General features: G+C 52.3%; 1 protein-coding gene across 1 annotated transcript; it reads right to left on the reverse strand.

Moving 5' to 3' along the window:
• Nucleotides 1-18504: 18504 nt before the first annotated feature.
• Nucleotides 18505-20802, reverse strand: LOC6596408 (protein-glutamate O-methyltransferase). The gene is made up of 2 exons (XM_002021557.2): nucleotides 20696-20802; nucleotides 18505-20578 (listed from the first exon to the last, which is right to left on the reverse strand). The coding sequence occupies exon 2, from the start codon at nucleotides 20567-20569 to the stop codon at nucleotides 19052-19054; it is 1518 nt and encodes a 505-aa protein (XP_002021593.1). The 5' UTR covers nucleotides 20570-20578; nucleotides 20696-20802; the 3' UTR covers nucleotides 18505-19051.

Raw genomic sequence — 20802 nt, forward strand, 5'->3', positions numbered from 1 at the left:
TAACATAAAAATGTCATAAGGTTTATGGCGGAGATGCGCTTAGCCAGATCAATCGCATAGATACTTGTGCAGGGGAGTGGGAGCAGAAGCCAGCTGCTGATTTTGCAATTGAACGTGTGAGGGGGGGCTCCATAATTATGGCGTAGGTATTTGGAAATTGTGTGCTTCGAGAGCGGGACATAAATTATGGAAAGCGATCGTAAATCTTGAGGTGATCGCAGATCAACAACGCTTTTGGGGCCACGGGGAAGATGGGGAGAATTGAAAATGTGTCTCCAGTGACAAGAGGGAGATGCAAGTAGATCCAGCGATCCCAGGGATTAGATCAGCCGATTTGTAGAACCTAATAACGATCACAACGATCACAACGATCTACTGAATAATAGGGAAGAATGCGACTGTCCTACAAGTTATTGTTACTTACAGATATTTTCAACAAGATCGCCTAGAGATCCACAGATCCTTCAGCTGTGATCGCATGAAGATCACAGCCTCCTGCAGAGATCCTTTGGATAAGCCCTGCGATCTCGATCGACTCGAAGTTCCTTTTGCTCTGCCTAAATGCTGGTCTCCAAATATGTGGCGATCGTCGTGCCTGTGCCCGCGCCCCTGCCCCCACTCTCTCTACCGGAAACTGGACAAGCATTAATTATGTCCCCAATTCCCGGAAAAGAAGTTCTCGTCGCTGCCCCCCTGCCAGCCAAGAAGTCTCTACGGGCACAGGCCATTTAGTGACCCAGACCCGACGCCACGATCGCCATGATTCAAGGCGCTCGCTACGCCAGGGGGCCAACAAAGTGGACGTGGGGATGCGCTGCTCGTACCTTTAAGAGACTACAAACATATCGCTCATTGAGCGTAACAAAGGTGCACCTTCAATGAAGCCTAACCAAATAAGGTCCGCCACGCTGACGGATGACAGCTTTGGGGTGCGCTCCACATACTTGCACACCCGAAGAAGGAGAGCCCACTCGCAAGGGGGCTCCGAGAAGGCGAAGAACAAGACGGAGAACAGAGCCCATTTTACCTGCGAGTCTCTCTGTTTGGGTGACTAAACACTTGTTTCGCTTCAATAACGCACCGATCGTGGATCGTCCCGATCCCTCTCCTCCTCCCTCTCCCCCACCCAGTCACCGCTGTCATATTCTGGGCAACGCTTTCGAAACGAACAGAGCACACATTTCAGTGTTTTGTGTGTGCGATCATCGAAAACATATTTCAACAAGTACGCAATATGTGGAACGTCGGGAGCGCAGCCACCAGATCCGACAGCAGTTTTAAGGCGCTGTCCGTTCGATTCGTTGACTTAAGGTGTACACACTGCACAGTGCCCGATCGTCTGGGGGTGCAGCACTGAGGCATAACGGTGACCCGTGTTTGCTGTTCGTCGCGGAAGTTCTTTTGGGTTCGCTTCGGGTGGGGTTAAGACTCACAGGTTGGGTTTCATCAACGATCGATCGTCTCTGTTCTACATATCTCTAGGCTGGGGAGGGCGGGGAGGCACACTCCTCGCACGGGAAATTCGTTTGTAATTTCTTGATTTGCGTCGCGCTCGAAAATTATGGGAAATTTAAAAATGTTAAAAATGTTTTATTTATGAGTAAGAACTTTTTATATCGCTTGTACATAAAGATTTTGTTGTGGCAAGTCAAGTAAATCGCCAGCCGAGGCGATTCTGATTCTGATTCCGATTCCGAGGTGTGGTTTTTGGGTGCACAAGCGAAACAGATATGGAAATTATAATTGTGGTTTATGACTTTTTAATGGTTGTCGTTGGGAGGGGGGGGTGTGGGGCCGTGCAGGGGAGCCTTATGAACCCGAACAGAGTCAATCAAATGTGACACAGGTTGAGCTGCCACTTTATTCTATGCCTATCCTAACCACTCCATCAAAATCACTCCCGCAGGTCTCCCCTTTGCCCCATCTTGGGGGCCGTGATTGCGAAAACAACTTTCCAACATTAATGACAATTTGTATCGTAATTGAAATCGAAATGCCGTGAATAAATGCCGCTTTGCACTAAGCCACGAGAGACGAGGACGCAGACAGAGACGCACCAACAAGGAACACCTTTTTCTTCATAAGCGAAAACCAGTCCCGGCCGCTGCAGGTGCCAGCCCAGGAGTGGGCCATGCCAGTAGCCCCCACTCCCCAGCACGTTCCCGGTCTGGCCCGGGCGAAAGCTCAGGCAGCCGCTTTTCAGTGTGTAATCCATTTTAATGCCAACACCATTACGAACAGTAGCCTCAGTGTCACATTTAGCAAAAGCAAAGGCAAAAGCAAAAGCAAAGGCGACCAAAAATGCAATATGCTATCCACTCGAGTGACTCTCTGATTGGTGTAGAGCACCGCGAGGTGCTTCTGGCTGGAGAGGAAGTGAGTGAAGTGAGTGAAGGAATCTCCAAAGGTAGGCAGAGACTGGTCCGGGTCCCACCTTATTCTCTAGAGATCGCCTAGCGAGGGGCTCCCCGAGTGAAGAGCACCCCGCAGTCGTTTACGTCACGAGCCGAACTTTTCTCACTTTGTTTTATGATTTAAATGAAGCGCCAAAGTGTCATGGCAGCGCTGATAGCAGCCCCAGACGGAGACGGAGACAGGACAGGGCAGCCAGGAGTGCGACCTTAATACGGCGACAATTGATTAGCGAGCGACAGAGCAAGGCGCACAAGGCTAATGAGGCCCGGCCCGAGTTCCGCCCCAGCAGCAGCTCCAGCTCCAGCCACAGTCCGGACAGAGGCGACAGAACTGGGTGTGGTGTGTGCCGATGAGTATTGGGGGACTGGCGGCAGGCGCCAAGTGCAGTGGAACAGGTTTCCCAGACATCCAGCCATCCAGACATCCAGCAGGGCCATCTCTGTTCTGGGACTCGGAATTAATCACAGCGATTCGCCAGCGATCGCCTTCGATACGAGTATGTGGCCTGCACTTCGCTTAAAGCCCGATAGCAGGCGCACAATTTATCAAACCTTCCTGCCGGTTGGGGGCACGGGCGGGGGGGGGGGGGGGGGGGAGTGAGTCAGTGGCCATAACGAACCTTAGCCTACTTAGCGAGTCCGGCTACGCCGAAAACCCGCTGGTTGTTTCCCACAATTATGCAAAGCAAAGAGGGAGCCCCAAAATGTGGCAGGGAGGCAGAGAGGGGGGAGAGAAACAAACATGACCGTACCGCAAGCACAAGGTGCATCTCCCGTCCGGCAATCGACTGCCAAATTATAATGCATTATTTCATAACTCCCACTCCCCCACCCCTCCACCCTCCAGCAACTTGTTTGAACTGAGTCAGCCACAGAGGGACTCTGGTCCCTGGGCAATGGCCAGCAATCAAATCACTTGCCGCCAGGCGGAGTGGGGTTCCAGTTCTCGACTCTCGACTGGGCTTTGCTCAGTGATTAGCTGTGGAACAAGGCAAAAGATACTCCCATCAGAGCTGGAGATCAGTGGGAGGAAGCCCCCTCATTGACACTAGATAGAGGGATACTCCTCCTACTACTAGATAGAAGGTCCACCAGTCGGTGCATACCCGTACCCTTGATACCCCTTGATAGGAGATTGTTAGACAACAATCGTCTTGGCCTGTTCGCTCCGCTGTGGCCTACATTGGCAACATTGTCCTGACTCCGACTCCGACTTGGACTTCTCTTCTGGCGGTTAATTTGATTATGTATTTTCTGCTCGGCCCGGCCGGAATGGGCTGCCATGATTAACTGCCTTCTGACATGACAGCTCAATTCGAACGATCGCGATCGGGGCCCTGCCATGATTATCGATTGCGCAATATTCCCTCGAGAGTCCTATCCTCATCATCTTCGGATCGAGCTCGAGGTTTATGGGCTACACAGCAAACAGCAAACAAGCACAGCTCTGGCTCTGTCGCTGGCCCTTTAGCTACTCGTACTCATAGTTTTTTGTCTATGCCGAGACTCTGACAACGATCGCGTAATCGCCCTTAATCCATCAATAAAACGGGGCCATCACGATAGCCACGGTTGCCGGTTGCAAGTTGCCAGTTGCTGGGTTCCAGTTGCCACTGTTGCCGAAAAACAGAGAAGAAAATATCGACAACATCAGCATTCAAATTTGCCAATTGCAGCGGTGGGGCAGACGGGGGCTTGCCGTGGATCCCCAAACACCATCAGTCAACACAATCAATCTCTTTTCCGAGGCAGCCATCGGTGGGTATCGTTGGGTATCGTTGGGTATCGGTGGGCATCGAGTGGGCCTGCAGTTTGCCTGTGAAAATATTTGACTTGTTTCTATTCGCTAAGTGCATTTATTGGGGGCTTAACGAGCTGCCCGATCGATCAAGTGCCCTAAAACCTTTCACTAATGATTTGATTATGCGGTGGGTGGCTGCTGGCTGCTGGTCGGTGGTCGGTGGAGCCATGTGGGGCAGACGTAGCATTTAAGCCGGCAAATTGATTGTGACATAGCATTCGTGAGGGGGGTGGGGCGGTTGCGGGTCTCCAATTAGTATTAATAGAGACTTGTGGTTTGTTTTACTGATTGTGGCTTTTGCAATCCGCCGATTGGGGGATATTTTAACCGATTTTAAGGCACAATTATGACTGCGATAACTCATTGCCATCTTTCAATCAGGCTGAACTTTCGACTACCTTCACTTCTTGTATCGCCCTCGCCCCGGTCCGCCATCGGATAAGAAGTGTCCCAGAGAGACCCGAAAACAAACGTCTCGCATTCACTTTTCGCCATATGGGCTATAAAGAAACAAATTAACTGATGATCAGTGTCAATGGAATGCAACCATGTAAATTACTCGGCCACGCCACAAGCTCCGATCCTCCGCTCCTCCATGCCGCACTGCCACACTGCCACACTCTGGGAGCGAAATTAAAGCCACAACAGGAACCGTTTCGACCATAACTTAGGATACATTGGCCCCGTTACCTTCCCCTCTCTGTCGTCCTCCTGGGCCCGAATCGTCGTGTCGTGATCACAGGTTGTTTGGAGGATTGGCCCGTCTCCTTGGAGAGAACTATGCGATGTGTTGTCGTTTTGAAGCGATGAATTAAGCGATATTTGCAATTAATAACTGTCATGCTTTGGAAATCTGCTCAATAATAAAATTTTTTTAACGAATCAAAGTGCAGCGACAGCTCGGGCTGGGTCCCACCTCGCGCCGCTCCTCCTTCTCGGGATCCCGCTCTCCTTCGCACCTTCCTCCTTGGCTGAGATGGCCCCAAGCGATTTCGCAATCGAGGCGACTTTCGTGTTAATGGTATGCAGGCAATGCCATTGATTTCACTTCGATTGCTCATAAAATACAACCAAGTGGAAATCCAAGTCCAAGGCGATGTCGGAGCCAGTCCGAGACCCAGACCCAGACCCAGACCCAGACCATGGGCCATGGCCAGGCCAGGCCAGGCCAGGCCACGTGCGAGCAAAGGCGGCAAAAGTTATTGACTGATTATGAGATTTGGCACGCCATGTGCTGTAGAAGACGAGGTGCTGGTGGTGCTCTGTGGCCGGTGGTGGCACCGGAGAATGTCGGCAGATTATGTTTTGAAAGTGCAGTCAGTGATTTCTTTATGAATTCATTAAACTTTAAATTGGTTTTAAATTGGCCTGGCTCCATCTCCATCTGGACTCCACTCCATCGCCAGCTCCAGCTCCATCTCCATCTTCATCTTGTGCGGAATTTGGCACGACCTGCTTGCCACAATTATCTGGCAGCACACATCTCTGGCTGCCGCCTGGTGCCTGCTGCCTGCCCTACCCTGTCGCTCTGTGTGGCCAATAGCCAGGAGCAGCCTGTGGGCCAATAATATTTATAACACGCACTTTGTATGGCCATCCAGTCTCCTGGCTTCAGCCTACAGCCTCCTGCCTCCTGCCTCCGAGACAGATGCCCTGCTGGCACTCTCGCCTGCGGCCTCATCGCATCGCATCGCATCTCATTGTTTGTTTTCATTAAGAGAAATATTGCAGCGTCAACATGAAATCAATACCGTGTCCAAGGCGAAACACCCGCACCAGCACCACCAAGGAGAGGACCTGCCTAGAGATGGTGCCCACAAGAGGGTCGTGCGTGAGTCACGACATGGGAATAGCAGGGCATCTGTAGGGTGCCCAAAGAGAGGCCAGATGCCCCTATAGCACCATTCTCCTCACGAACCTCTTCCCCTCACGCGCCCATCTCTAGGCCATGTGCGTACACACGCCTTTTGTTTCAGAGGCTGCCTTTCTGATGGGGGTGACTGATTGTGATTGTGATTGTAGCTGTGCAGCAGGCAGCCGGCAGCCAGCAGCAGCGTCTGTCTCCCACATAGACTCCGTCTCAGTGCAGGACACGGATACGGACATGGACATGGACATGTGCAATGTGCCGTTTGTCAGTGGCGCATAAAAGAAAGGAGTTTTCTGTTTCTGTTTTCTGTTTCTGCTGGTGGCTGCGCCTTCCCCAGAAATCTGATACTTTGGCCCCGCTCGTAATTCTGCAGATGCATTGGTCGAAAAGGTGTCACTCGAGTGGTCGCCCAGCTATTTTCGACTAACGAGGCACCCGGAGGGCACAAGTCGGACACGCGTCTGAGATTTGAGCCGCCGCCTCACACCTGTCCGCCCTGTGCGCTCGGAAGACTCGAAGAAGGGTTGGGTCTATAAATAGAGGCAACAGCTGAATGGGATCGGCCAGCCAATCGCTGCCTGCCCCCAGGACTTGCCACAACCTTGGGGTCGCATCGGCGATCGATCGCTGGCTGGGCTACTTTTTAATTTCGAAACCTTGAACTTTTGCGCCCAGCCCGGCCCGGGCCGCAGATATGCTGCAGATTCCAGTAATCAGTCGCGGAAATCACGGCCGGCTGGCCCCCAACAACTTCATCGCAACGCAACAATGGCTAATGAGTCAGTGGAGCTGGCCCACTCGGAGCTCGACTAATAAAACCATCAAAGCCATTAAACGTTTGGGGTGCCATTCATTTGATTGAACTCTGACACCCAACCCCACAGCCGCGCAGGCGGCAGATGCAAATGCAGCAAAAGCTCGGACCAAAGCCAAAAGAGGCCCCATCAAAATAATAATAATAATAATAATGCAAGATGCAAGATGCTGCCAACGAGTTGCAGATAGGAAAAGCAAAAGCAAAAGCAAAAAACCAATGATTGTCCGCATATCGAACACGAGATACACTCTCTCCGCTTGGGCGGACAAGAACCCATCCCCGAGTGGCCTAAAACATGCCCCCAGATACTTAGATACTTCCCTCGGAGAGCATTCCCTCTTCGGCTTGGCCAGGCTTCGGTTTCCTCCTCGTTTTGGACACCAACTTTTGTGGATTTGTAAATTATGGCAAGGTCTGCACGTGCTCAGTGGCCATTGTTTTGGTTGCATCATCATCGCGCATCGGGCATCGGCATCGGCTGCAGTTTCCCCTCAATGGGCGACAAATCATATTGGCATAGTTTTGGGGCTTAAGGAAGTTCCGTCTCCAGCCCCCGTCCCCTCCGTCCCCTCCGTCCCTGTTCACTTCCTATCGGCTCAATCTCGCAATCAGCTGGCTCCAAGCTTGTAGCTTCGAGCTTGGAGCTCTTGAAGCCGTTACCATTCTAGAAAATCATTTTCGGAAAATATAATTGTGTGGCCGTTTCAATTTCATTTACGTTTGAGGCGCCCTCGGGTTATGTTCGACTGTCGCAGCAGCCCCACCATTGGCGACTGGCATTGTTTCTTTTTCTGTGCGGGGGGGGTGGGAGTGGGGGAGTGGGGCACCAGAGATCGTTATAAACTGGCCGCTGGCGCCGCAGTTGCAACTGCCACGTCCTTCACGGCGAGTGGGTGGCTGTGGCTGGGTATTTTCGGCCGTTTGCCGTTTGCTGTTTGATTTAAAATATAATTTTATATAATCTGCTGGCAGCCTCAATTAAATGCACGTTTTGGCTGGGCTGGGTCTGGCTAAAAGCAATCGATTATTGCCTTATTTTAATTGCTTCGCCTTGGCCAGAAGCAGCCAAAAGCAGCCAGAATCAGCAGCAACGTGAGAAGCGAAATCGAGAACCAGAAACGGCGATCCCAAGTAGATCCCAAGGCCCACAGCAGGCCAGTCCAGCCTCCCCATTCGACACTCTTTGCTCCAGAATACCAACGATGTAAACATCTGTTGTTAACTCATTTATGAACAGCCCAGCCACTCGACGTGCTAAACGTCAACAAACAGCAACAACCCGAGGAAGGCCCGCTTGCAGCCAAATGGAAACAATATCGCAGGGCCCGGCCGAGTCCAACCCTTTGACTGCCATCGGTTGGGGGAGTACTCTCGCCTCGACTGGTGCGGGGGTCTCGCAATTAACTGTGTGAAGTGGCAGGGCATGTAATTATGTCCCTGTTTAGGGCATGGCAGTCGGGGGGTTGCTTGCTTAAGCGGGCGCCGTCGAAAGCAAACAGAATTAACTACTCAACCCGTTGCAATTCAATTGGAAGTGGACTTGCTGTGGGTGGGGGGGAGTACTATATATAGGGCCTGCCCCTGCCACTGGTGGGGCGCCTGGGGGGTGTGTGAATTATGACGAAACCCCAAAAACTAACCTGAGGCTAGACATTATTACAATGCTTTTCTGGGGGCGGGGAGAGAGACTGAATGGCGGCGTGTGAAAAATCAGCTTGAAAGGATGCCGCACAGCACACGTGTCGCTGCCTGGGCTCGCCACTAAATCATCGCAAAATGCTTATGATTAGAGGAGCCATGGAAAGAGCTCCGACACGCTCGCTTTATGCGGGCCCTTGTCTCCTTGTCTCCTGTGCGTCGCTCACATTACACTTCACGGAAAGTTAGAGGCACCGAGCCTCGAGTTTTTCCGGCAGCTGGAAGGCCTCTATAAATAGCCCCGATTCCATCCCATACCTTGGCATTGTGTCTGCCTTTGCTTTGGTTTTTTAATTAGAAACATTTGAAAGCTATTGTCTAAGGGGCGGGGACTCGCCTCCAACACTTGTTGGCAGCTATCATAGCCCCAGACTGGGCGAAGATACGGCGACAAGGCTCACCAGAAACAAATGAGCCTGTCAGTGGAGGGAACATAAGGAGCCCCGGCAACGGGTGGAAGTGATTAAAATATGGAAAAATATAGGAAACAGTTTGTGGATAGCTCTGGGAGAACCCTCCACTCCGAGGAGCTTATTTTTCCCCCATAAAGTGCGGATCAAAGCTTACCTTCTCGCTCGATGTTTACAAAATCTCTCCATCTTCCCCTCGGAGCCGGCAAAGTCCACATAAATGTCATGTTTTCATCGGGGCTTAGCCCGGCCAAGTGTTATCCCTGGGCATCGCATGACGTGTTATGTTTTGTTAGCTGCAAACACACCGATGATGGCCCATAATCGCTGAAATTGGCTTAGTTGGCCCCCATAAAACGGCCACCCCCCCTCCGCCGCCTCCTGTTCCTCCAGCCGGTGCGTAGCTAGTAAAACAATAAAAACACTTTTACGATGGCCACAGATTCAATCTTAAAGTGCAATAAAAGTGCAGTGGGAACGGGGAAGAATCCGTCAATGGGAGGCAAAGCCCCCGGCGATACAAAAGATATAAAATCAAAGTCAAACTTGGCGATTTGATGGCATTTGGTGAGGAATCAATTTAATCGCATTTAATGCCCGCCAGATACAAGAATAGACCCCGACGATGGAGCAGAAGATGAGGGAGACCCTCCAGACCTCGAGGCTGATGTAAAAATTTCAATAATTTCTCAGAGGCAGCGCCAAAAATACTTCCCCTATGGATGGGGGGGAGGGGCGGAGAGCGAGTTAAGTGCGACATCGCCTGGGGAATTGATTTAACATCATTGTTCGCCGCCGCGCCGCACAGTGGGGCCCAGATGGGGCGACACCTTGCCTGCGGAGTAAGCCCCACAGTCGGGGCTGACAAACACCCACTAATTAGTTGTATCTGCCAGATATTTATGCCTCGTTTGGTGTCACTTGGCACATAAAACTCAACTCTTCTGCCGCGGGTAGTGCCTGCTGCAGCTGTGTGCGATAAAAAGACGCCCAAAATTAGGCAAAGTGCAGACGATTCGAGGAAGGCAGCAACGATTAACGGCCTGCATTAGGCCCGTCTGATTAATGCGAAAAATTAGCCATCCATCGATCCCATGCACTGCTAAAACGAAAATGCGGCTCCTCCCCAGCCCCAGCCCCAGCCCCGGCCCCACCCACAGCCCCAGTCCCCGTCCCCTTCCCCGGCCAGACGTGAATCGTTCGGCTCTGTCGCTGGCTCGCCTGATCGCCCCAATGTATCACGATGGATTTATAGTTTAGTATGCACGATCAATCAAAAATCGTGAAGCGAAGTGCGCGCGCAGAGAGCAAGAGAGAACTCGAACTCGAAGTCGGGCTCTTCTGCGTCTAACAGTAAACGGGCGATGCCACAGCCTCCCTAGCCCAGAGATGGCCGCGTGAGCCAGTCCCTGCTGCCAGTAGAGCTATCCCCAAAGGGATCTCTCGGAGGAATGCCCATCACGCGCCCATCCACAGACCAGAATTAAGGCCTTCCGTCGTCGGGGCATATTAAAAGAAAGTCTTTCGGACGAAGCGTTGCCAATAAGAATTATTACACCTGATTGGAATCTGCTGCCGCAGCAGCTTGAACTTGACCACCAGCCAGTGGGTGGGTGGGAGGATCGACCGCTCGACTGAGAAGCCGGCTTACAGTTAGCCCCAGACCCGGCCCCAGCCCCAGCCCCATAGTCGCTGCCTTTATTAACATTTTGACTTTGTGACCAATATAGCCAAACGTAGAGCCGTTTCTTTCGTTCCTTCAGCGCACACTGGGGGCCTGGTAGGCGTACTTAATCGATCGCTTGTTGATAGGCAAATTGGCAACAACAAAAGCCCCAAAAAATTGTGCATAACCTGTTTCTGGCCAGGAAAACTCGTGATGAGCAGAAGTAACAAAGAAACCAGGGGAAAACCCAGCAAAAGCCCGACTCTGCTTCAGTTCTTCTTGGCCATGTCCGTCCGCTGTGTGATCTTTATCTTGGCCGCTAGAAAATTTTTAGGGCTCCATCGTCCGTCTCAAAGTCATTTACATTTGGCGGAATGGGATTCGGGATGTCGGGACGTCGGAACGTCGGGTTTGTAGCTGTTGTTGTGGCTGTTGTTGTGGTCTTCCTGACAGTTTGGAGCATTGCAAAGTGATCGTTAAATCACGAATATTTAATTGTCTTCATCACCTGAGGGTGCTTGAAATTAGTTTGGACTTGCTTTTAACATTTCTTCGTCTTCGTCTTCGACTTGGTCTTCGACTTGGTCTTGGTCTGGGCTTCGCTTCGAACTCCTTTTGTAATGGCCTGTAATGGTCTCAGCTTTCAGACGGGCCATTTACCTTTACCTGACTGACTGCCTGGCCCTGGCTTCGGCCCTGTCCCTGTCCCTTGTTTGAGGTTTAAGGTTTTGGTACATAAGCCGCAAATTGTATGCATAGATTCGGCTTTTAATGAGCCCAACAAACAGCAACAGGCGATATTTAGTGCTAATTTAATGGATGCGGAGTCGGAGACTCAGAGTTCTATATGTATAAGGACCACGGGAGTGGTTTGAAAGGCGGGGAAATACCTTCTTAAGGGAGAGATCCCTTCCATTTGATTCCTACCCTCTCCAAAGGGTATCGATCACACCTTGAGTCATAAACGGTTCCAGTAGAGCAATCTCATGGGCTTCCCACGCTCGCCTCCATACGGTTCCCAGTCCGAGTGAATCCCACTTCAATCTATGGACCTGCCCGGCCTTCCAGAACAATTAACGGGCGACCCTCCCAGCGATCCCGGGAGGGTGGCATTAGAAATCAAACAGTGACTAAACAGTTATCAATTAAATTATTACAATGCATCGATGATGTACATCAGAGTGGTTCCCACATGAGGCGTCCGGGAAGCGGGCCATGCCTCATCGCACATGTGGCAGCAGTCGGTGGAATCATGGCAGTCGCTCGGGGAGGGTGGGACGGATGACATTCGGCATATTGTTCCCACAATTGTCAAATCACAATCGAGGGGAACTTGCCAAAAACTGGCGATGGATGCTTCTGGTGGCTACTGGTAGCAGCCACCAGGCACCAGCCACCAGCGAAAAATTAAATAAAGCCACATTAAATGGCAACTTGGCGCTGATTCGGGGGTGGTTAGCCCTCTGCAGTCGATCCATTAATGAGCGACAAACGCTGATGATATTATTTACTTGACGTCATCCCATTCCGAGTCCTCCTCATCCCCCTCCGTCCCACTTCGGAGCTGCGTCGCGTAATTGCTCGCCGGCCGCACAGTCGAAAGTCAACGAAAGCCGAGGTCGAGGTTGAGGGTTGGACCCGGGCCGTCACGGGTGCCTGAACACCCTCGCCCTTGCCCTTGCCCTGGGCCTGGGCCTGTCCTGTTCTGTTGGTTTAACCCTCACCATCGGCTGGGGTCTGGTGATGGTTAGGACATTTGACATACGTTTTGAGCAGCGTTCAATTCTTAATATGCGACACGTGACCCACACTTTGCACGTTTCACAGTTCCACCTTCCACCGTGCCCCGTGCACCATGCAGGTCCTGCCAGACCTCGCTCGGGGATCGTCCGCTTTCCGGCTTGACTTGTTGTTCCCTGACACGCGCACTGGCGACGCTTCCTATCGCCTGGCTTCCCATCTCCAATCTCCATCTCCTTTGTGGGCTGACCAGCGACACGCGTCCAGTGCCTCTGATGTGGGTGTGTCGTCTGTGGGGGAGAGCGGCAGAGAGGGTTGACATGTGGCCTGCTGGGGGTGGATCCAGGAGCTTTTGTTCGCTGCCATCGATGAGGCTGTACTTTTGTCTCGAAGAGAACTCTGCGACCCATGTGGTTTCCTTTATGAAGCTCGTTAGGTGGCCCACAATCCCCTTATCACAGGTCAATCCTTCCTCAAGAACTTGTCCCAACTCAAGCTTCGTTGACCCCCCATTGACCCCGCTCCGGGCAACGACAAACGATCAGAGCCAAGAGAGTCCGAAAAACACCACTGGGATAATCCAGCATAATGTTTGGGCATTTTCTGATCGAGTTCGAGTTCGAGTTCCAGTCGAGGGCATCGTGAGGAAAGCCTCGCCAAAGCTCTGCACGTTTCGCATTACATGCTTTTCCTTTTCGATTGCTGCCTGCTGAAAATTGCTGAACAAATTAAGTGATTTGCTATTGACATTTCCGCCAGGGCCCCAGTCCTGGAGAGCCCCGAGCCTTGAACGAAGCACGCGCGTGAATAATGAAGTGCCAAGATCGCTTACACTCCTCCAGAGACAACTCTAGAAACGCGGCCTGGGTCGCGCAGAGCTCATGGCTCATGGCTGCGGTCATTTTCACACAATTCACATTGACCCCGCGCACACTGGCCTGACCCTGGAATGGGGCCCAATACAGGCTCCAGCTCCAGCTCCAGCTCCAGCTCAGGTTCACAGTTTCGCTTCGTTGTTGGGGCCCAAAGCCGACAATCGATTTTAATTTGTTTAACTTGTGCATCAATTTCTGCGCTTGTTTGTGCAGCATCTCCTCTGCTCCTCTGCCTCTCTGCTCCTCCTCTCCGCTGGATCTCTTCTGCCATTGTGCATAAATTACTGACACTTGTCTCCATTAAAAATGAAGGTGATTCAACTGTCATTCGCCGCATCTCAGCCCTGACTCTGACTCTGGGATGACTCTCAGCGTCTTGGCAGTCACGGAATGCTTTTCACTCGGACATGCAACATGGCTATGGCTGTGGCTATGGCTGTGGCTATGGACTGGTATGACGTTCCACGGACATCGATCGCTGCCAATTTTCGTGTAATTGTTTGATGTTGTTGTGCTGCACAATTGACAGCGATCTGTTGGCCCGAAGAGGCCGAGGCTGGGTCTGACCTCAGCACTTGAGAGGAGTTTCATAAATCCCCATTCACCCGCACTACAATCCCCCCCGGTGGTCTCCAGGGGGATGAGGGGGGGGCTACAAAGTAATCTATAAATTAAGTTTGACGCATTTTGAAATATTTTAGCACTTTTTTGTTATCGCGGCGACAAAATCTATTACTTAATTTTTTATTTGCTCTCCGCCACTCGAGACACTCGCGCCATTCGTATGTTTTGCAAATATCACTCGAAATGAAATATGAAATGCAACCGGCCACAGAGCTCCAGCTCCAAGAGGTCTGGCCGGCCATTTAACTGGCCATTTATGTGCGTGATTATTACGTGATATGGCGAGCATTGGGCTCATAAATAATATTAAGCCAGTTTTCCATTCCAGGTCCCAGCTCCCAAGTCCCAGCTCCCAGCTCCCAGGTCCCTGGCTACACCCGCTCTCCATGTGAATTGATTTCTGTTTGGGGCTGCGCGCCTGCCAGACTTTTAAATCATTTAATATACCAATTATAACAAGTCGAGTAGTTAGCATAAATCCCGAAATCGCAAGAGTTAAGTGATTTTCGCGCTGGACCTTTTGGCCAACGGCGGTGGCAGCGTCGCCAAGAAATCAAAACTCATGCATTATGAATGCCAAAATTTTCTGACGTAGTCAATTTCAATTTTATTTATTTTATTGCCTCTAATGCATTGGCGCACCGTCGCACTGGCCGGCAAATAAATAAACATTGGAAATGGTACCAACAAATGCATGACATTCGTAAAAAGGAACCCACTCGGCATCGGCATCTGAAGAAAGACACGATCTATGGCGGCAATGGGGATGAGTGCGTGACACGAGGGATTAACGAGTCTTTCCTTGATCTTTTCAATGACATCTCTGTGCATATTCCATCTAAAGATACAAAGGTTTCCATCTCTCAAACACTAATTTCTTATATACTTTCCTACTACCCGATTATATCGGGTGCACTGTTCGATATTCTTGTAAAAAACTTATCCAACTCCCAGGCCACATGCAAAACACCTAGGAATAACCGATCGTAGCTCTCAAATTTCCACCCAAAAATCGCAGAATTTCCTACCATCTATGACTCATCGCGTTCTGCCTATCGACTCCCATCTCTAATCGAAGTCTTTGGCTGACAGGTTGGTTTCCCCATTCGTTCGCTAGGTGGCGTCTGGTGCTGCTCGGACGTTTGTCCGTCCGTTGGTCAGTTATATACGACAGTCGCCGCAGACTCCTTTTTATTATTTGGCTGTTTTTGCACTGAATCATTGCCCATTCCCCCCGACGCCCAGGCCGCCCCGGCCGCCCCCTCCTGCCGCACACCACTTCTCCACGGCAGTCGACTGTCTGCCCCACTGTCTCATATTTTATCACAGCAGCCGCCGTCCTCGTCGTCGGCGTCTCGAGTGGCCAAGTGTCTTGGCTAGAGGTTTTTCTTTTGGTTTTTGTCTGGGTTTTGGGGCTAAGAGCGAGAGCCGGCAGAGTTTTCTTTCCTTTTTTTGGCACAGATTTACGGCTTTTTATGCTGTTTTGATTTGTTTTTGCATAAGGGTGTTCACGTGGCCAGAGACCAGAGACTGGGGACTGGGGACTGGAGCTGCAACTGTTTGGCCGTTTGTCTTGTCTGCGGCCCGGGCCGGGCCGGGTCCCGTCATTGCCGTTGTAATTGGGTTTCAGAATATGACGGAAAGAGTGTTGCTAATCAGCAAATCACACTCTGGCGTTGAGTAGACGAATTACAGGGCACTATTTTGTAACCTGTTTGGCCATTGAAAATGGAAAGGCGTTTCTGCCTTGGCGACCATCAATCGTTGGCCAAAGTGTCGCCGAGGACTTCGAGAGCATTCGTTTACAAATCTTTATATGCTCTCGAGTCGCTCTAAACTCTATCCAGGGTGGGGCTGGCTGGCTTCCCGTCTGGGTATTAGGAGCAGTTTCAATTATATGGCAAATAAACCCCGATCTGTGCACTTGGAAAGTCCATAAGGCTGTAAACCCATATTTTCATATCTCCCTGTCGCCAGGCGAATAACCATAAACATTTAAGTATCTCCTCGATGGCATCGAAATCGGTCCACTCCAATAAACAGCAGCCATAACGAAATTAAGAAACGCTGAAGAATAAAATAAATGCATTCTAGTTAGGCCTTTGTCCACTCTTGGAGATTTGCATTTAAATGGATAACGAGGGATCCGCGAGAGAAGTCAATTGATTTCTCCAGCCCCAAGGCGATCGGATCTTGCAGGGAACAGATCGCATCGGATCGGATCGGATCGGATGGTAGTAGAAGCAATCATATCAAACATAGCTGTAGGGAAAACAGGATACTTTGTACTCGAAGTCGTACTCGTAGGTCGTCGAAGTGTCGCTTTTGCCACTCAATTTATAGACACTCCTCCATCGTGACGTAGGGAAGGGGTAGGCGAAGTCCAGACAGAAATATCTTGTATTTCAACGGCGATTATTGCCCATTTTCGGAAGTTTTCTTCTTGCCTTCTAGAAGAATCTTAGAATCAATCCTTTGTGCATTGCTTCTCAGATCTAAAGCCACTCTATCGCTTAGGTTTTCCATATAGCTTGTCTCTGAAGTGGCTCTAAGATCCCTTTTTAATTGGAACACTGCATCTTCAGCTCGATTTCCATGGGCTATAGAACTCGCAGTAAAGTTTGAGACGCAGTAATTGGGGTCTCAGCCCTGGGCAAACGTAGGATAGGGCATGATCGGGCCGGGCAGAAACGTCGGGCAGCTGGGCAATTGCTGGAGCTGTGGCTGTGGCTGGCGAGTCGTATGTTGGGCAGTTGGCCAGGTGCGGGTGCCCCACACACACACAAACTGGTTAGCCGGCGATGGACATGAGGCGAGGCAAAATCGAACGGCTGGGCGCAGGCCAGGCCAGGCCAGGCCGGGGCTCTGCGTGAACACACCCGCATCGCAGCAGCAGCGGCAGCAGCAGCAGCAGACAGGACAGACCCAGAGCCAGAGCCAGAGCCAGGCCAAGACGCAGACGCAGACGTCGACATTTTCGTAGCTTAAAACCAGATTAGCGCCCAAGTCTGTGGCTAATTTTGGTCGGTGGCCCGACGCGTTGGGTCCCAGCAAATTTGAATTTGAATGTTAGCGGGTGATAGTCGTACCACCAATAGTCGTATACCAATAGTCTGGGACCACTTGGTCAGTTGGCGAATGTTGGCCCACAATCTCGCGCCGCTGGCGGGTTGACAGTGTGCCCCGCTCGCCGGTGGCTGGCCGGGGTCTCTGTCGGTGCCTGTGAAATATAGGATGACATGGGGTATGGTTATGGTTACGTGCATACAAAAGCCACTAAGCTGATTACGAAATGTTGACCTTTTTACCGCTGTCGTTGCCACAGTCGCCGCCACAGTCGCTGGGGCCAGAGCTTAGCCACTTGTCAACGCCTTTGGCGGCAGGCTTGCAGGAGACTCGCCGGCGAAAGGTTTATGTCAACTGTTTTGGTGGCTCGCTCCCTGCACTCCCAAAGATAATTGCGCTCAAATTGAGCTCAATTTAATTCGCCCATATTTCAGTGGCCTCCTAATGGCTAATGGCGCCGAACGGGGCACGGAGTGGGCTCCTGAGTGAGAGCGGAGCATTTCCTGCTTATCAGCCACGCCGTAAACTAGGCGGGAGTGACCCGTAAATCTGCCACTGCCACTTGGGGAAGTAGTTTGCCCAGTGCTCACGACACATGACTCACGCGAGTCATTTTCCACCTCTGGGGTGCCACGGAAAATACTCATAGTTCTCGAAGGGACTCCACACCAAAGCAATGCGCTTTCGGCGTAGTCAAAGCCCTGTTTTCCATTGCCGGCTGTGCTGCCGGCTGGTTCCTTCACGCATACCTGCGCAGGGACTCGTCTCGGTGGTGGCTCGGAAATCAAAGTCGTAATCCACCGACAAAATGGTGGGAAAAGTTCCGCAGCAACCCCTAACAGAAAATCAGACAAAAGCACCGGCACTGAAGAGGCGTCAACAGCAACCTGGTATCGGGTGCCGGTTGCCGGGTGCCGGGTGCCGCTTTCAAGGGCGAACGCGAACCCTACTCAAGCCACCCCTCTCCACCTCGGCCCTAGTGGACATCATTCCCACCGCCGAGCATATGGAAGCTGTTGCGGCCTCCCGGTCCCGGTGCTATCCTGCAGCTGCGCAGTAGGTCCTGTCCGACTTTGGGGTGGCTTCCCAATCGGTGGGAAAATAAATTCGCATGAGCTCGGGGTCGGGTTCGGGTTCGTGGCGGCTGTATTGCAATGCGGAGAGTACTCATGATTAATTGCTGTCGATTTTCGGGGGAACTGTACCTGATTTGCGTTCCAGAACGTTCCGGAGTGCCTTGGAATTCGGCGGCCTCATGTTGCTCTTTTCAAAACGAGGCCATTCGCTTAATAGCTGTGAGAGTGTTCACTTTGTGGCAATTGGTGGCCTGCTCACTTGGAAAATGACTGAGTAAGATCTAAAGGAGCGGAGGCCCCTCCGGGTTGCTACTTTTCCTTGATAAGCTCTGCTCCGGCCTCCCACTGGCAGGAGTCGCATTCAAGACCAGCGGACTGCTAAAAGATCTTTCTTTCTGGGAAAGAAATACATAATTGCTGGGCAGTGGACTGCAAAGACGCTTCAGATCTTGTGAGAACTAGTCTTCCAGAGAGGGAGGGGTGACATTTCACTTTAATGATTTCGGTTCACAAAACGAGTCCCATTTTCGGCACGAAACGAAGATCCAAACTTTCCTTTAGACCTCGCTTCACGCACCCTGTAATCTTCTGCGGACTTTCCATTTTCAAATTGGGATTCCTCCCCCGCGGGGGCTGGGCGGCCCATCAATAAAATCAACAGCATTAGTCAGCCGCCGATTGGCCGGGCTGTGGCCACAGAAATGGTTAATAGAAAGGCAGGTGGCTCTCGTGCGGGCTAACAAGCAGGCAGACCCTCCATCCCCCCTCGATGGGGCTTGATTTGGGGAATACACTCGTGGCGCGCTCGCTGACAAATTTGCCACCATTTATCCAGGCGTTTTCTACGCCGCCGGGCAGTGATAGGCAGCCGCAAATTGAGACGTGGAGGAGCTTCCAATCCCAGCCAGCTGGGTTCGGCTGTGGGCCGCTTGATTGGGCAGTCGGCGGCCCCTCGGCCAGACATCTGTAAGTGTCACTCGCAGGGAGGCAGGTCCTAGGTCTTCTGGCTCTGGCTCTGGCGACTCTTGCGGCTCTGGCGCTGCTGCTGGCTCTCGTCGGTCTCGTGCTCCGGCTCGGGCACCTTGAAGTTGCGGTGGATCGGGAGGTGGAACAGGCCCGAGAGTCTGCCCACCTGGTAGCAGTTGCACTTGAGGCTGTCCGTGTACTGGATCACGCCGTAGTTCCCGGACGTCATCCACTGGGGATCGGTGCGCAGCAGGTCGTCGGCCTTGCCCTCGGGCAGGCCGCAGACCACCTCGCACTTGACCGTCCGCATGGCGCAAATGTTGCAGGGCCGGAAGCCGCGCAGGCACGTGATGAACTCCTCGTTGGGGTCCCAGATGTAGTCGCCCATGAGCCGGCGGTAGTTGAGGTCGCCCTTGAAGATGGCCAGGTAGCCGCCGGAGAGCATCTTGTACAGCTCCAGATCGGAGTCGATCATCACGAAGTAGGGCTGCGGCCCCGTCCAGAAGTGGGACGTGGGGGCGATGGAGATCTTGCCGGCGTTCATGAGGCGCGCCCACTTGAGGCCCAGCGCGGAGAGCAGCGCGTCGGGGTGGTCGATCAGGTAGTTGACGGTCCACAGAATGTCCGAGCTGAGCACGTCCGAGATGTACCAGGGTATGGCCTTGACGTGCAGGCGCACCTGGGTGGCCATGCCGTTTTCGACGAGGAACTCGAGCAGCAGCATGTCCGTGAAGAACTCGAAGCCCCCGTTGTCGCAGATGAAGTCCACGATGACCTCGCGCTGGCCCTTCAACTTGGCCCGCATCAGGCTGTTCCACACGAAGATCGAGTCGTCCACGAGCAGGTTCCTGTCGAGGTCCGCCACCTTGGCCAGCACGTCGATGTCGGAGTGCAGCTCGTCCTCCTGGAAGATGTAGGCGTTCAGCTGGATCTCGTACCGGTTGCTCCACATGTTGATGCGCATCAGGTTGCTGAACGACTCGTAGTTCTTGGGCAGGTTCCTGGTGGCCGCGGCCAGGGCGCACATGGCCCGCTCGCTGAGCTGCAGATCGTCCTGCTTCAGGTGCGCGAAGTAGTCGAAGCCGCCCAGGTGCTGGGTGTTCTCCAGGAACGAGTAGATGCGTCGGTACAGGTAGCACTCGGCGTGCAGCCAGCAGGCCCGGAAGTAGGTCCGCTTGTGGCGCGGCAGCTCCAGGATGAACGCGTTCCAGGCGTCCTTGTCCGGCTCGTTGCCGTGGAACAGCAGGAACTGGCGATCGCGCTGCAGCTCCCTCTTCAGCCGCTCAATGCACTCGATGACGTGCTGGATCTCGTCCCGCCCCTGCTCGCCGAACCGCTCCACCAGCTCCGGCCGGCACTCGAGCAGCAGCTCGATGATCTGCTGCATGATCCCGGGCATTCGCTCCTGCAGCGACAGAAAGGCGAAGCTCTGCTTGAACCGTCCCGACAGCAGCGAGTGGCGCGGCGTCGGCCCCTCCGTGAACTCCGAGTCGGTTGTCTTCTCCGACAGCCTCGAGTGTCTACCCAAGGATATCCTCAACACCATCCTGGCAATCTGGGAGAATCACACTGTGAATTTGTTTTTTTTTTCAGAATTTTTTGCTTGTTTTTGATTAAAAAATACATTCTAGCTGGGATCGTATCTAGAGGTATGTGCAAGGAGAATACCTACATCTAAAGAGGAGGAGTGCCACAAGGGAGGAGCATTTCTCTGGGGCGAATCTCTTGGGAATGATGGCTTCCTTCTGAGTGGCTTATTGCCATGGTTCTTCGATTTTG

This window comes from Drosophila persimilis, unplaced genomic scaffold (assembly GCF_003286085.1).
Source record: "Drosophila persimilis strain 14011-0111.01,24,50 unplaced genomic scaffold, DperRS2 tig00000124-arrow-pilon, whole genome shotgun sequence".
Taxonomy (NCBI): Eukaryota; Metazoa; Arthropoda; class Insecta; order Diptera; family Drosophilidae; genus Drosophila; species Drosophila persimilis.